A 14,025-nucleotide genomic window follows, 5' to 3' on the forward strand; every position below is an offset into this window, starting at 1 on the left:
ATTCAGTAGAGATCTCAGAAAAGCCACACCTTAGTAGTGGAGCTAAACTATCCCTGGAGCAAAAGGTATTTTAGACCTACCCTAACAAAATTTAAAAATGAGTTTTGCAACAGATGCAGAAAAGGCATTTGAAAAAATTCAACACCCTTCATGATAAAAATACTCAAAGTAAGAATAGAAGGGCACTTCCTCAACCTAATAAAGATCATCTAGAAAGACCCACAACTTATATCATACTCAATGGTAAAAACTGAAAGCTGCCCCCCTAAGGTCAGGAACAACGAACGCAAGGATGTCCAGTCTCACCACTTACATTCAACATTGTAGGTTCTAACTCAAACAATTGCAGGTTCTAACTCAAACAATTGGGCAAGAAAGTTAAATAAAAGGCATCCAGATTAGAAAGGAAAAAATAAAACTATACTGGCAGATAATATAATATTGTATATACAAAAACCTAAGGAATCCACTAGAGAAATATTAGAATAAACAAGTTCGGGAAAGTTTCAGGATACAAAATCAATATACAAAAATCAATTATAATTCTAATTTCAGTTTACAAGATGAAAAGATTTCTGGAGGTGGATGGTGGTAATGGTAATAAAACATTAGGAATATATTTAATAGCTCTGAACTGTATGCTTAAAATGGTTAAAATGGCAAGTTTTGTGTTATGTGCACTGTACCACAAAAAAAAATTGGGGGAAAAACCAATTGTATTTCTATACAGTAGCAATGAACAAACTGAAAATGATATTAAGAAAACTATTCCATGATGAATTTTATGTTATATAAATTTATCTCAAAAAGAATTCCATTTACAATAGCACCGAAAAAATTAAAATATTTAGTAATAAACTTAACAAAATAAGTGCAAAACTTATTCTCTAAAAACTACAAAACATCGTTGAGAGAAAATAAAGAAGACCTAATTAGATAGAAAGACATCCCATGTTCATCAATAAGAAAGAATACTTAATATTGTTAAGACTGAAATATATTCCAAATTGACCTACAGATTCAACACAACCCCCATCAAAATCCAAGGTAATTTCTTTGCATAAATTGACATGCTAACTCTAAAATTCGCATAGATATTCAAGGGACCCAGAATAGCCAAAACAATGCTGAAAAAGAAGAACAGAGTTGGAGGACTCACTCTTTCCAATTTCAAAACTTACTACAAAGCAAGCTACAGTAATCAAGACAGTGTATCAGGATAAGGATAAACCAATGGAATAGAAATGACAGTCCAAAAATAAACTCTCATATTTACAGCCAACTGATGTTTAACAAGGGTACCAGGAACATTCAACGGGGAAAGAATAGTTTTTCCAAGAATGGTACAAAAACAACTAGATATCCACATGCAAAAGAATGAAGTTGTATCCCTACCTCACACCATATACAAAAATTAATTCAAAATGGATGAAAAACTTAAATATAAGAGCTAAACTATAAAACTTCTAACAGAAAGCCAGATGTAAATCTTTGTGACCTTGGGATTAGGCAATGGTTTCTTAGATGACAACAAAGGTATAAGCAACAAAAAATACAATCGATGTCACCAAAACTAAAAATTGTTCTTCAAAGAACGTCATGAAAAAGTGAAGACACCCCACAGAATAAGAGAAATATTTGCAAATAATATATCTGATAAGAGAATTGTACATAAAATATATTGATCAAGATGAACTGGGACTTTAAGGAAACTGATAACACCAGGGGATCTATGGGAAGAACTGGGTTCATGGAAGTTCATGAGACCACCTAGTTGAACTCTATGGTCCTAATTTTTCATAAAACTCTATGGTTCTAACTTTCTGCCTAACTGCCTTCAATACCCTCCACCTTAGCACACAAGCCAGAATGTGCACGTGGCTTACTGGGTCTTCACATGCTGGTGCTGCCCTTTTTACTTTCTCTTTTTCCTGAATAAATCCTTTTTGGTGACAGAATACCTAGTTGGTATTATTGTTCAGTCGACAAAACTATTACAACTTATTAATAGAAAGACAACCCAATTTTAAAATGGGCAACAGATCTGAATAGATATTTCTCCAAAGAAGATACACAAATGGCCAATAAACACATAAAAAAGAGTGGTTATTCTAGGATATACAGGATGGCTAAACATCATTATCCATCAGGGAAATGCAGATCTAAAGAACAATGAAATACTACTTCACACCCACTTGAAAACATTATGCTACGTGAAAGAAGTCAGTCACAAAGGACCATATATTGTATGATTTCATTGATAGGAAATGTCCAGAATAGGCAAATCTACAGAGACAGAAGTAAATTAGTGGTTACCTAGGGATAGGGATTGGGAGGGATAGCTGGGGGTGGGAAGGGTGGGGGGGAGTAACGACTCTAGGAATGCAGGGTTTCTTTGGGGGGTAATAAAAATGCTCTAAAATTGATGGTAGTGCTGGATGTGGAACTTTGTGAATACATTAAAACAGTGAAATAGGGGCCGGCCCGGTGGCTCAGGCGGTTAGAGCTCCATGCTCCTAACTCCGAAGGCTGCCGGTTCGATTCCCACATGGGCCAGTGGGCTCTCAACCACAAGGTTGCCAGTTCAATTCCTCGACTCCCTCAAGAGATGGTGGGCTCCGCCCCCTGCAACTAAGATTGAACACGGCACCTTGAGCTGAGCTGCCGCTGAGCTCCCGGATGGCTCAGTTTGTTGGAGTGCATCCTCTCAACCACAAGGTTGCTGGTTCAACTCCTGCAAGGGATGGTGGGCTGTGCCCCCTGTAATTAGCAATGGCAACTGGACCTGGAGCTGAGCTGTGCCCGACACAACTAAGACTGAAAGGACAACAACTTGAAGCTGAACGGCACCCTCCACAACTAAGATTGAAAGGACAACAACTTGACTTGGAAAAAAGGCCTGGAAGTACACACTGTTCCCCAATAAAGTCCTGTTCCCGTTCCCCAATAAAATCTTTAAAAAAAAAACAAAACAGTGAAATGTACATTTTAAATGGGTGAATTTTATGATATGTGAGTTAAAAGAAATGGTGAATGTTTAAATTTAAAAATTTGTTACAGTAAAAGACACATTGCCATTAATCCCCCTCTAAATACTCCCCCTCGCTCCAAACACACTTATCCCATCGTTCATGCCTCTTTCTAAAGCAGTTCTGGAAGTCCTCTTTTGTGAGTGTCTTCAGTTGTACTGTTGTGGCTGCCTCAATGCCCTGAATCGATTAAAAACATTTATCTTTCGTGGTCATTTTGACTTTTGGGGAAGAGCCAGAAGTCACATGGTGCCAGATCCGGTGAATAAGGTGGATGAGGACACACTGTAATGTTTTTATTTGACAGAAATTGCTGTATCAGAAGCGATGTGTGACATGAAGCGTTGTCATGATGATGGATGAAGACACTCATGAAAGAGGCCTTCCAGAATTGCTTCAGAAAGTGGCAAGAACGATGGGATAAGTGTGTTTGAAGTGAGGGGGAGCATTCTGAGGGGGATTAATGGCAATGTGTCTTTTACTGTAAATAAATTCTTTAAAATTTAAACATTCACCATATTTTTCGATCACATCTTGTATCTTAAATAAAGCTCATTTAAAAAAAAAACTAGCCTCATAAGATCAATTGAACCACAGGTAACTTAACTGCCAACCAGAACAAAGTCCAACATTCCCTAAAGGAAGACAAAATCTAAACACTCAGCAATATAAAATCCCCAACCAAAGATTACCAGAGAAGCCAAGAAGCAGGAAAATGCAACACAAAACCAAGAGAAAAATCCATCAATAGATGCCGTGCAGAAAAAAGTTCACATGGCAAGCCTGAGGCTGCTATCTTTAGAAGGCCCAGCTTACACGGTCCGTCTTTGGAGAGAGTCTGGGAACTTGGCACTTTAACTGTTCCCTCCATTCTCTAATTTATAAGGGTAGTTCACCGAGCCTCAACTATACAAACAACGTGATTTATGATGAACACTAACTTGCATCTGGGAGTCTGGCATTTCAATAGCTGCTAAGCATAGGGAACCTACATAACCACCCACCAATAAAATCCTTGAGCGCTAAGTTTCTAATTGGCTTCCCTGGGCAGAAATATCGTAGAGGTTAATGCATTTTTTTGTTGCTAAGGAAAAGAGCACACCTGATGGAAAAGAGCACAAAGAAGCCAGTGCATGGGTTTCTCCAGACTCTTGTCTTTTTCCCTTGCTGATCCTACCAAGCATTCTTTCACTGTAATAAACTTTAACCACAAGTAACTATATGCTAAGTCCCATGCATGCTTCCAGTGAATCACTGAATGTGTGGGTGATCTTGGAGACCCCTGAAAAAGAACCAGAACCAGAAAACAACAGAAATGATGGAATTAGCAGGCAAGGACATTAAAACAGCCATTAAAACTATGTTCACATGTTTTAAGGAAAACACGAATAGAGTGAGAAGAAAAATGAAAGATATAAAAACAAAATCAAATGGAATTTCTGGTGATGAAAAATACAGTATCTCAAATAAATTTTTAAAAAAGCACTGGCTTGGGAACGTAATTTAGTGCTTACCAGAGGGTAAGGGGGTTGGGGGGGTGGGAGATGAGGGTAAAAGGGATCAAATATATGGTGATGGAAGGAGAACTGACTCTGGGTGGTGAACACACAATGTAATTTATAGATGATGTACACCTGAAATCTATGTAATTTTACTAACAGTTGTCACCCCAATAAATTAAAAAAAATAACAATAAAAAAAAAAAAGAGAGGGAAAAAAAAAAGAGCACTGGCTTGGATTACCAACAAATTAGAGACTGCAGAAGAAAAGATTGGTGAACTTTAAAACATGGCTACAGAAACTAGATAAAATGAAGCACAGAGAAAAAAGGATGGGGAGAAAATGATCAGAAATATAACACGTGGGAGAACATGTAACATACATGTAATCAGACTCCAAAAGGGAAAAAAGGGGGAGAGGAACAGATAAAAATGTTCTAAGAAATAATGGCAGAAAATTTTCCAAATTTAATAAAACTATATGCCCAAAGATCCAAAAATCTCAATGAACTCCACGTAGGATAAATAAAAAGAAAACCACACCAAGGCATATCATAATTAAATTCTCAAAAGCCAATAATAAAAAGAAGAAAATCTTAGAAATATCCAGAGGGGGGGAAAACACAATAGATACAAAGAAACATGGATAAGATTGACCATGGTCTTCTAGTTAGAAGCTATGAAAACCCCAAAGAAAATGAAATGATACCTTTTAAGTGCTAAAATAAAAACCTAGAATTCTATAGTCAGCAAAAATGAAACTGAAAAAAAAATCACTTGCAGATTTGCACTATAAGAAATGTTAAATGATACCAGGTGTAAACATGAATCTACATAAAGAAATAAAGGAAACTGAAAACTGTGAATATGTGAATGTTTTTCATATTTTTATGATTATCTCGTAAATATTAGGTTGGTGCAAAAATAATTGCAGTTTTTCCAATTATTTTTAACCTTGTAAACCGCAATTACTTTTACACCAACCTACTATAACAATGTACATGTATTGTGGAGTTTATAACACAGAGAAGTAAAAAATCTATGACCACACAAAATCTATGAGAACCACACAAAAGATGGGGTAAAATGGAATTATAATTGTAAGGTTATTACAAGTAAAGTGACACAATGTTATCTGAAGGCAAACTATGATAAATTAAAGAGATGCCTATTTCAACCCTAGAAAAACCACTTTTAGAGTCAATGGAATTGTAACAGCTACATTCTATGTCAGAGGGGTAGTTGATTAGGGGGTGGGGGGTTATCATTTTGTGAGGGGTGTAAATGTCTAACTATTACATTGTGTTGTCCACCTGAAACTAAAAACAACAACAACAATGAAAAGACAAAAGAAAGAGCACTAATAAGCCAATAGTGGAGATAAAACAGAAAACTAAAAAAAATGTTCAACGAATCTAAAAGAAGGCAAGAAAAGTCCCTTTCCTTGGCTGCCAGTAAGGTGTTCCATCCTTCGAGGAAGCTTAGTCTGCATGGGGGTGAGGCCCTCACTTCATCTGGTGACCAGCCCCCCGCTGGGCAGCACGGGCCTGCACCATGGCCTCCATCTAGCAGCTCTCCTGCATCTGCTCAGGCCCTCAGCCTGCACTACAATGAGGTGACTGTAAAGGAGGATAAGATCAACAACCTCATTAAAGCTGCTGGTGTAAAAGTTGAGCCTTTCTGGCCAGGCTTGTTTGCAAAGGCTCTGGCCAATGTCAACATCGGGAGCCTAATCTGCAATGTAGGGGCTGGTGGACCTGCCCCAGCAGCTGGTACTGCCCCAGCTGAGGAGAAGAAAGTGGAAGCAAAGAAAGAAGAATCTGAGGCGTCTGATGATGACATGGGCTTTGGTCTTTTTGACTAAACCTCTTTTGTAACATGTTCATTAAAAAGCCGAACTCTGCAAAATAATAATAATAATAAAGAAGGCAAGAAAAGAAAAAGAGATGCGACAAATAGAAAACAAATCAAGATAGCAGATTTAAATCCAACCATACTAATAATTTCATTACATGTAAACGGTTTGAACACTCCAACTACAAGATTTTCAGACCAGAAAAGGAGCGTGCTACATGCTGTCTACAAGAAAATCACTTTAAATGTAAAGGCACAGGCTAGAAGTAAAAGGCTGGGAAAAGACATACTATGTAAACACCATTAACAAGAAAACTAGTGTGGCTATCTCTGCTCATGTCAAAGTAGATTTCAGAACAAGGAACATTACTGTTCATCATGATAAAGGGGTTAGTTGATGACGACGACATAATTATAAGTGGGTATACTCCCGCATAAAGTCAAATTACATGAAGCAAAAACTAACGGAACTCACAGGAGAAATCATTAGCTCCACAATTATGCTTGGCAACGTCAACACTCCTCTCTCAGTAATTGAGAGAATAGACGGAAAATCGATAAGGATACTGCAGACCTGAAAACCTACTTGACCATCCCGATATCTACAGGAAACTCCACCTCATCAAAGCAGAATACACATTCTTTTCACAATTGGAAAGTTCACCAAGAGATACCTTACCTATGCTGTGTCACAAGCCAAGTCTCAATAAACTAAAAACAACTGAAATCAACAGAATAAAATTAGAAATCAACAACAGAAAAATATCTATAAATCTCCCAAATTTTTGAAAACTGAACACACTTTTACAGACCTCTGAATCAAATAAGAAATCATAAGGGAAATAAGAAAAAACATTTTGAATATAATGAAAAAGAAAACACATCTTACAAAATTTGTGGGATGTTGCTAAAGCAGCACTTGGAGGAAAATTTATCTCTAAATGCTTATATTAAAGAAGAAAATCCAAATTCCTATGATCCTATAATTATATACTTGTTATAAGTCCCCCCAAAAGATCTAACAGACTATTTTCCTAAGTGAGAAAAGACTTCTAGAAAAACAATACTGAACATTCATACTAAAAAAAACAAAAACAAAAAAAAACACCATTCATACTAAATGTAATTTTCACAAATTTATTTAAAATGATCTTAAAATATTTCCATCTATATGCTAATCACAATTGATATTTTTACTTTACTTATTAATATTTTAAATTCTTCACCAATCCCCTGAAGGCTATTAAACTATTAAGACGTTTTTAGAATAAAGTCGAAAATCATTTCTATGAGCTGCCTTGGTGATCAAGCCCTGCCCACCTGCCCACCTATTTTAGTGGCCCCCCCCAACTCCCTAAACTGCAACAACTACAGCCTTTTTTAAGGTCTTCAAATGAGTCAAAAATTTTCCTATTTCTGGGCCTGTGCACAAGCTGTACCCTCTGCTAGGATTATTCTTTTCTACACACTTAATTAGCTAATTTCTATTCATCTTTTAGCTGTGTTTAAAGTCTTCCCTGATATCTATATAATGACCCCAGGGTGGCCAGTTGGCTCAATTGGTTAGAGCGCAGTACTCATAACACCAAGACTTATAACACCAAGGTCGCTGGTTCGATTCCCACATGGACCAGTGAGCCGCACCTTCCACTAGACTGAAAAACAACGACTTGACTTGGAGCTGAGCTTCGCCCTCTACAACTAGACTGAAAACAATTTGACTTGGAGCTGATGGGTCCAGGAAAAACACACTGTTGCCCAATATTCCCCAATTAAAAAAAGAAACAGAAAAGAAAAATCATGACCCCATTTTATCTCTCCTCAAACCATTTACCTTTTTTTAATTCACATAAAATTCACTGATACCATTTACTTTTGTTTCATGGCACTTGTTACCATTTTAAATTATATCTACTTATAATTTTTTTGTTTAATACTTGTTTGTCTGTCTGTCTCTCTTCATGATAAACTACATGACAGCAAGACCATGTCTCTTTATGCATCCCTCTAATGGACCCCTCCAAGACCTAGCACAGTACCTGACACACAGCAAGCACTCAAAGACTACATGAATGAATGAATGAATGTCACCATCTTTTGCTTTCATAATGGTATATAGCCTTAACTGTCCTAAATCCAGGCTTCCAGACCAGCTCAAAACACAGAAACATTCAGGAAAAAAGAATGGCTTCAGCAGCAGAAATAGAGCCTCTCAGAACTCAATACATAAATGAAAGTGAAAACTGAGGATTTTTGCCTCAACACTGGATTTATCTGTCAATTTATCACACAAATGAAAGTAGCGTTCTGGCTGGCTTGGCAATATTCAAAAGAGACCAAGCTTTTTTCCAAAATGCCAAGTTACATGAGAGAAGCAAATACAAAAACAAATAACTATATAAATAAGTTATCAGGAATATAAGATGCATAGAAAAATTTCAGCAATTAAAATCAACGATGGGAATAGCTAGCAGCTGGTGAAAGGGACTGGAAGCAATCACACCTCCACTGGGTACAAACTGCAAACACAGACAGCAGAAAAGAGAAATGTGCGGTAAGGAGTCAGAAATAGAACATTTCTGCCCTCTGGGGGAGTAAACAGCTAGTGACGCATCAATTCTGAGACTCCCTATGGGCATGAATATAAACAATGCAGCCATAATAACCTTCCTGACGCACAGCACGCAGGCCCTGAAACATTCAAGGGCTCTCCCCTATCTCCTCAGTTAAATCCAAACTCTGAGTCTGGGACTACATATGAGGTCACTTGCTTTCTTCTCCAGTCTCATCTCCATTCTTCCCTTTAGTAAATATACTGTTTCTGGGGCGGCCAGTTAGCTCAGTTGGTTAGAGCACTGTGCTCTTAACAACAAGGTCGCCGGTTCGATCCCCACATGGGCCAGTGAGCTGCGCCCTCCACAACTACAATAGATCGAAACAACTACTTGACTTGGAGCCGATGGGTCCTGGAAAAACACACTTAAAATAAATAAAAGTTTTAAAAAAATCACTAAATAGACTGTTTCTGCTGACCCCTACTACCCAGTGTTCCTCATTCTCCATGCTTTGACCTTCTTTGACTCTCGCCAACCACTCCTAGCATTTACAAATCACTTTCAAGCCTTCCCTACTCAAAAATCTCAGGACAAAATAACCTCCCAGCAAGTGCCCACATTTTTTCACTCTCTTAAAGCACGTTTCCCTTTTTCACTTCTATTACATTTTTCACATACCTGTCCAGAGCCATGGAGAAATGGTTTGGGGCCCAAAGAAAAAAATATCTGCACCTCCCACTCCCACCCCAGCAAAACAGCTAATATCTGCCCAGGGGATTGTTATTGAAAAGCTACATAGTCCACCACAGGCTCTTTCTAGACAGACAGCTGGCCAGCCCTGCACTATTATGGCTGCTACTTATTTATAAATTAGTTGAGGGCTGGGATTGTGTGACATCTGGTAGACTGTAGAAAATAAGCGACCCAGAGTAGGCACGGCTGGGAGTCAATATTCAAGCAACAGGACTGCAAGTATGAAGAGTTTCCACAGAGTAGAAAACAAGAACACAGCAGTATCACACACAATCACTTCTGCCTGATGGGGTTTTTGGTTGTTTAATTCATAATTTAATATAGCCAACCATGGTCAAATATCATCATCCTGGGATCGAAAGAACAAGGCACCTTTTTATGCTTACTGAGTTAGCAGGAAAAATAAATAAAATCCAGCACTGGTGTAGCACTAAATGCACAAGGCATCTTGCTGATGCTGTCATAACTAAGTGAAAAACACAACTGGGCAGTAAATATCAAAATCCATCTACAATTTAACACAAGGATGTAATTCAGGAGACGACAAAATGGTAGGGGTGCAAACACGCTGTTTTACAAGGGAAAAACTAGAAAGTTTAAACAGAGAAATGCTTAAGTAAATTATGGTCCATCAATAAAAAATGGCATGCAGCCATTAAAATAATAAATACGAGCTATTTTTGAAAAAGGCAATAAAGTAAGTACAGCTATATATGGTTAAACATGAAAAAGGAGTGCTAAAAAGTGAAAGTGCTGATGGGCTAATGTTATCAGCTGAATTATTTCCCCCAAAAATTCATATATTGAAGTCTTAACCCCCCCAGTACCTCAGAATGTGACTGTAATGGACACAGAATCTCTAAAGAGGTAATTAAGTTAAAATGAGATAATTAGGGTGGGCCAGTCTGATCAATCTGACTGGTGTTCTTATACCATGTTTCCCCAAAAATAAGACCTAGCCGGACAATCAGCTCGAATGCATCTTTTGGAGCAAAAATTAATATAAGACCCGGTCTAATATAATATAACATAACATAACACCGGGTCTTATATTAATTTTTGCTCCAAAAGACGCATTAGAGTTGATTGTCAGGCTATGTCTTATTTTCGGGGAAACACGGTAAGAAGAAATTAGAACACAGACAGGCACAGAGGGGAGACTGTGAAGACACAGGGAAAAGACAATCATATACAAAGAGAGAGGTTTCAAAAGAAACCAACACCGCTGATCCCTTCATCTCGGATTTCTAACCTCCAGAATTGTGAGAAAATAAATTTCTGTTGTTTAAGCCACTGTGGCACTTTGTGTGATGGCAGCCCTAGCAAAGGAATACGGTTAAGATGGCATAATTATAGGTAAAGATTTTCTTCTTCTAATTTCTTCTTAAAATATTTTAGAGTTGATTTAATAGCAATGGTTCTAGCAACATGATACCCTCTGCCGACACTCATTTTCTTTTTCCTCTCACTCTATAAATGGTTCTTTCTAACATGGCCTCACAAAGGAAAGGGAGCAAAGATAAGAAATGTTCAGCTTCATGATGCTGAAAAAATGCCAGTACCATTATTTTTGCTCCATGCAGATCACTCTAAAGGACAGGCTGGATAACCATGAACTCCAGAAAGCCCACTGCCCTCAGCATCTGGCCACGTATTCCTCCAATTACAGATAAGAGCTACCAGCTCCTCTTCTGTAGTAATCTGTACACAGGAGAGGGTCCAATCTGTCCCTAATGCCACAGTACTGTTTAAACATTAGATCGATAGTTAGCTAAAATACCTCGAGATTCTGGCATTCTAATTGAAGAAAAGAGAAAGGATATTTCAGGACGTGAGAAAGGACTCTGACCAAAGCCTCCTGAGGCTGAGAAGAGGAAGGGAAGGGTAAGAAATGCTTACTCTGCAGTTCTACCCAGAATGACCAACGTCCCAGGGTTTGGGGTCCATCAATACAGCAGGGGCCAGACAAGGAGAGGCAGAAACAGGTCACCTGATTTCCTGAATAAAGGGGTATGACCAGGCAGAGCAAGGAGATGGCTTGGCAGGGGCAGCTCAACAACATTCTGAAAACAGGCAAGAACCAGCAAAGTAAAGCAAGACAGGCAAGCATACAGAAATCTGAGAGAGGGAGTCTAGAAGCCAACCATATACGTATGGAGATTCCAGGGTGGAGACCGGACTCTCTTTCTTCCTATTTTTCTCCTCTCACCTTTCACCCAGAGGGAAAGTGCTGAGGACGGAGTGGAACATGGTCTAGAGGGCTTCACTGAGTGTCCTCAGAATTGGGCTGCAATCCTGGGGTGTGGGCCTCAGGGTTGGGACTCCAGTCTTAGGGGTACCCTAGCACGAAAAGATTAAAGCTCAGATATAGATCAGAGAATAGATGCCCAGGGGTCTTAGGATTGGCTCTCTGAATATAGCAGAAGTCTATTCACCAGACCTGTGATACAAGAGCAGATGGAGAACTTGAAACAAGTCTGATTTGTTTCTGGTCACCTGAGCAAGCAAATTAGGACTGTTTCTTATTTACCTGGCTTAGCGTGTACCAATTAACTGTAGGTGATCATAAAATGTTTTCTGAATGAAAGAATGAATGAAGGAAGGAAAAAATAAAACCACTGAATAGCAATAGGCTTGGTTTCACAGCCTAGGATTAGAGAAGATGAGTGGAGTAAATCCGGTTGGCATCAGGTTCCCAAGACCTGCTCACCCTGCAGATGAATGATACATCAAGTCTGCGAAGCTGCAAAAGCAAGGAAGAACTAGGTCAGTCTGCCAAAGTGCCTGAAATAGCCTTTCAGCTTCACCCCTCACCAGGGCCACAAAACCACTCCCAACTGCAGCCGGCAAGTCTCCAGTTCCCACCGCTCTTCCACTGTCAGGCAACATTTTCTTTCCATACGCCAGAAAGCTATGTGGAAAAAAATAATAATCCCATCCCTTCAGTGCTAACACACTGTAATAAGTTTCATCACACGCTGGTGAGGGAAGAAAGAGGACATTTACTGTTCATCTACTCTGTGCCTAGCTCTGTGCAAGGTACGCGATGCTTGAATTCATTTAATCCTCAAGAACCACTTCATTTCACAGGGAAATGGAGGCTCTGAGAGTTGAAGTTAACTTGTTCGAGACAACGCATACCGTGTTTCCCCGAAAATAAGACCTAACCGGAAATAAGCCCTAACATGATTTTTCAGGATGACATCCCCTGAACATCAGCCCTCATGCGTCTTTTGGAGCAAAACTTAATATAAGACCCAGTCTTATTTTCGGGGAAACACGTCGTAAGTGACAGTGCAGGGACCAAACTTAGCTCTACCTCTAAAATCTGTGTTCTTTCCACTATCCCAGCACACCTTTGAGTTGTCTTTCACCTTTCACCCAAGATAAGGATTTCCTCTGGCATAAGTTCTCCTTTCTCCTCTGAAGCAATCCCCAGTTCAAGTCTCTGCCCACTGACAGTTTACTCCCGCTTCTCTGCCACTGTCTTTTCTTCAAACACAATCTTTTACTCAATCTAACGCCCACTCAAGTCTCACAGAAAAACAACCGCGCAGTAGATCTGCGTTTCAGAAAGGACTTTCAGATATACTGTTTCATCTGCCCTTCACAACACCACCGAGCCGGCAAAGCAGATTAAAAAAAAGCACCCCCATCTTACAAGAAAGGCACCTCTCCAAGGTCACGGAATAAAAAGCAGGGGAAGTCGGGAGCAGAGCTCGAGGTTTTGACCCGGGTCGTCGGCTCTTCCCATTGCCACCCCCGCCCCAGTGACGTCACACAGTGCCCCCCTAGGCTCGAACCCCGGCCTGTAGCTCACACGTCCCTTCCACGCCCACCCACCGCAGCGCCCCCGCCTGTCCTTCCACATGGCCCCCTCTCCCACGACTCCCTCTCTTCACCAGCCCCCTCCGCCCACGGGCTTCCTCACCCCGCTGGCCCCTCGCGTCACAGGTAGTTTACGATACCCTCCTCGGCCTCCCACAGATCCTCGCCGCGCCTCCCCGCTTTGCCGTCCCAATCCCCCACAACTGTCAGCCCGTGGCCGGGCCGGCCCAGGATACCTTCTCCAAGGATGCCGGTCTCTGCACGGCCAAGGAGCGGGCCAGCGACAGGACCGTGTTGAAATAAAAACCCCGCGAGGCGCTGGAGCCGGAGCCGCAGCCGGAGCCGCCGCTTCCCCGGGAGGCGGCCGCCGCCATCATCAAGCGCGCAGCGGCGCTACCCCCGGGCTTCGAGCACCCGGCCTGTGAGCACCGGAGCTCACCGCGCAGGCGCGGCCGCATCCGGCTTCCCCGCCACGTGACCACGGTGTTGCGGAAACTGGGCGGGGCG

At 40.3% G+C, this 14,025-nt stretch overlaps 2 protein-coding genes across 2 annotated transcripts in view; one reads left to right on the plus strand and one right to left on the minus strand.

The window, feature by feature from the left end:
- The window catches only part of PI4KA (phosphatidylinositol 4-kinase alpha), a 114,167-nt gene extending 100,184 nt beyond the window's left edge, over nt 1-13,983 (minus strand). The window contains exon 1 of the mRNA XM_033097778.1: nt 13,755-13,983. Coding sequence (XP_032953669.1) covers nt 13,755-13,976 — 222 coding nt within the window. The 5' untranslated portion in view covers nt 13,977-13,983. The remainder of the gene's footprint in view (nt 1-13,754) is intronic.
- Nucleotides 6,083-6,393, plus strand: LOC117017498 (60S acidic ribosomal protein P1-like). The gene is given in 3 exon segments (XM_033097782.1): nt 6,083-6,118; nt 6,120-6,149; nt 6,231-6,393. Coding segments are annotated over 3 exon segments (228 nt in total). The 3' UTR covers nt 6,393.
- Nucleotides 13,984-14,025: the final 42 nt, after the last annotated feature.

The sequence above is a fragment of the Rhinolophus ferrumequinum genome, chromosome 25 (assembly GCF_004115265.2).
Source record: "Rhinolophus ferrumequinum isolate MPI-CBG mRhiFer1 chromosome 25, mRhiFer1_v1.p, whole genome shotgun sequence".
Classification (NCBI taxonomy): Eukaryota; Metazoa; Chordata; class Mammalia; order Chiroptera; family Rhinolophidae; genus Rhinolophus; species Rhinolophus ferrumequinum.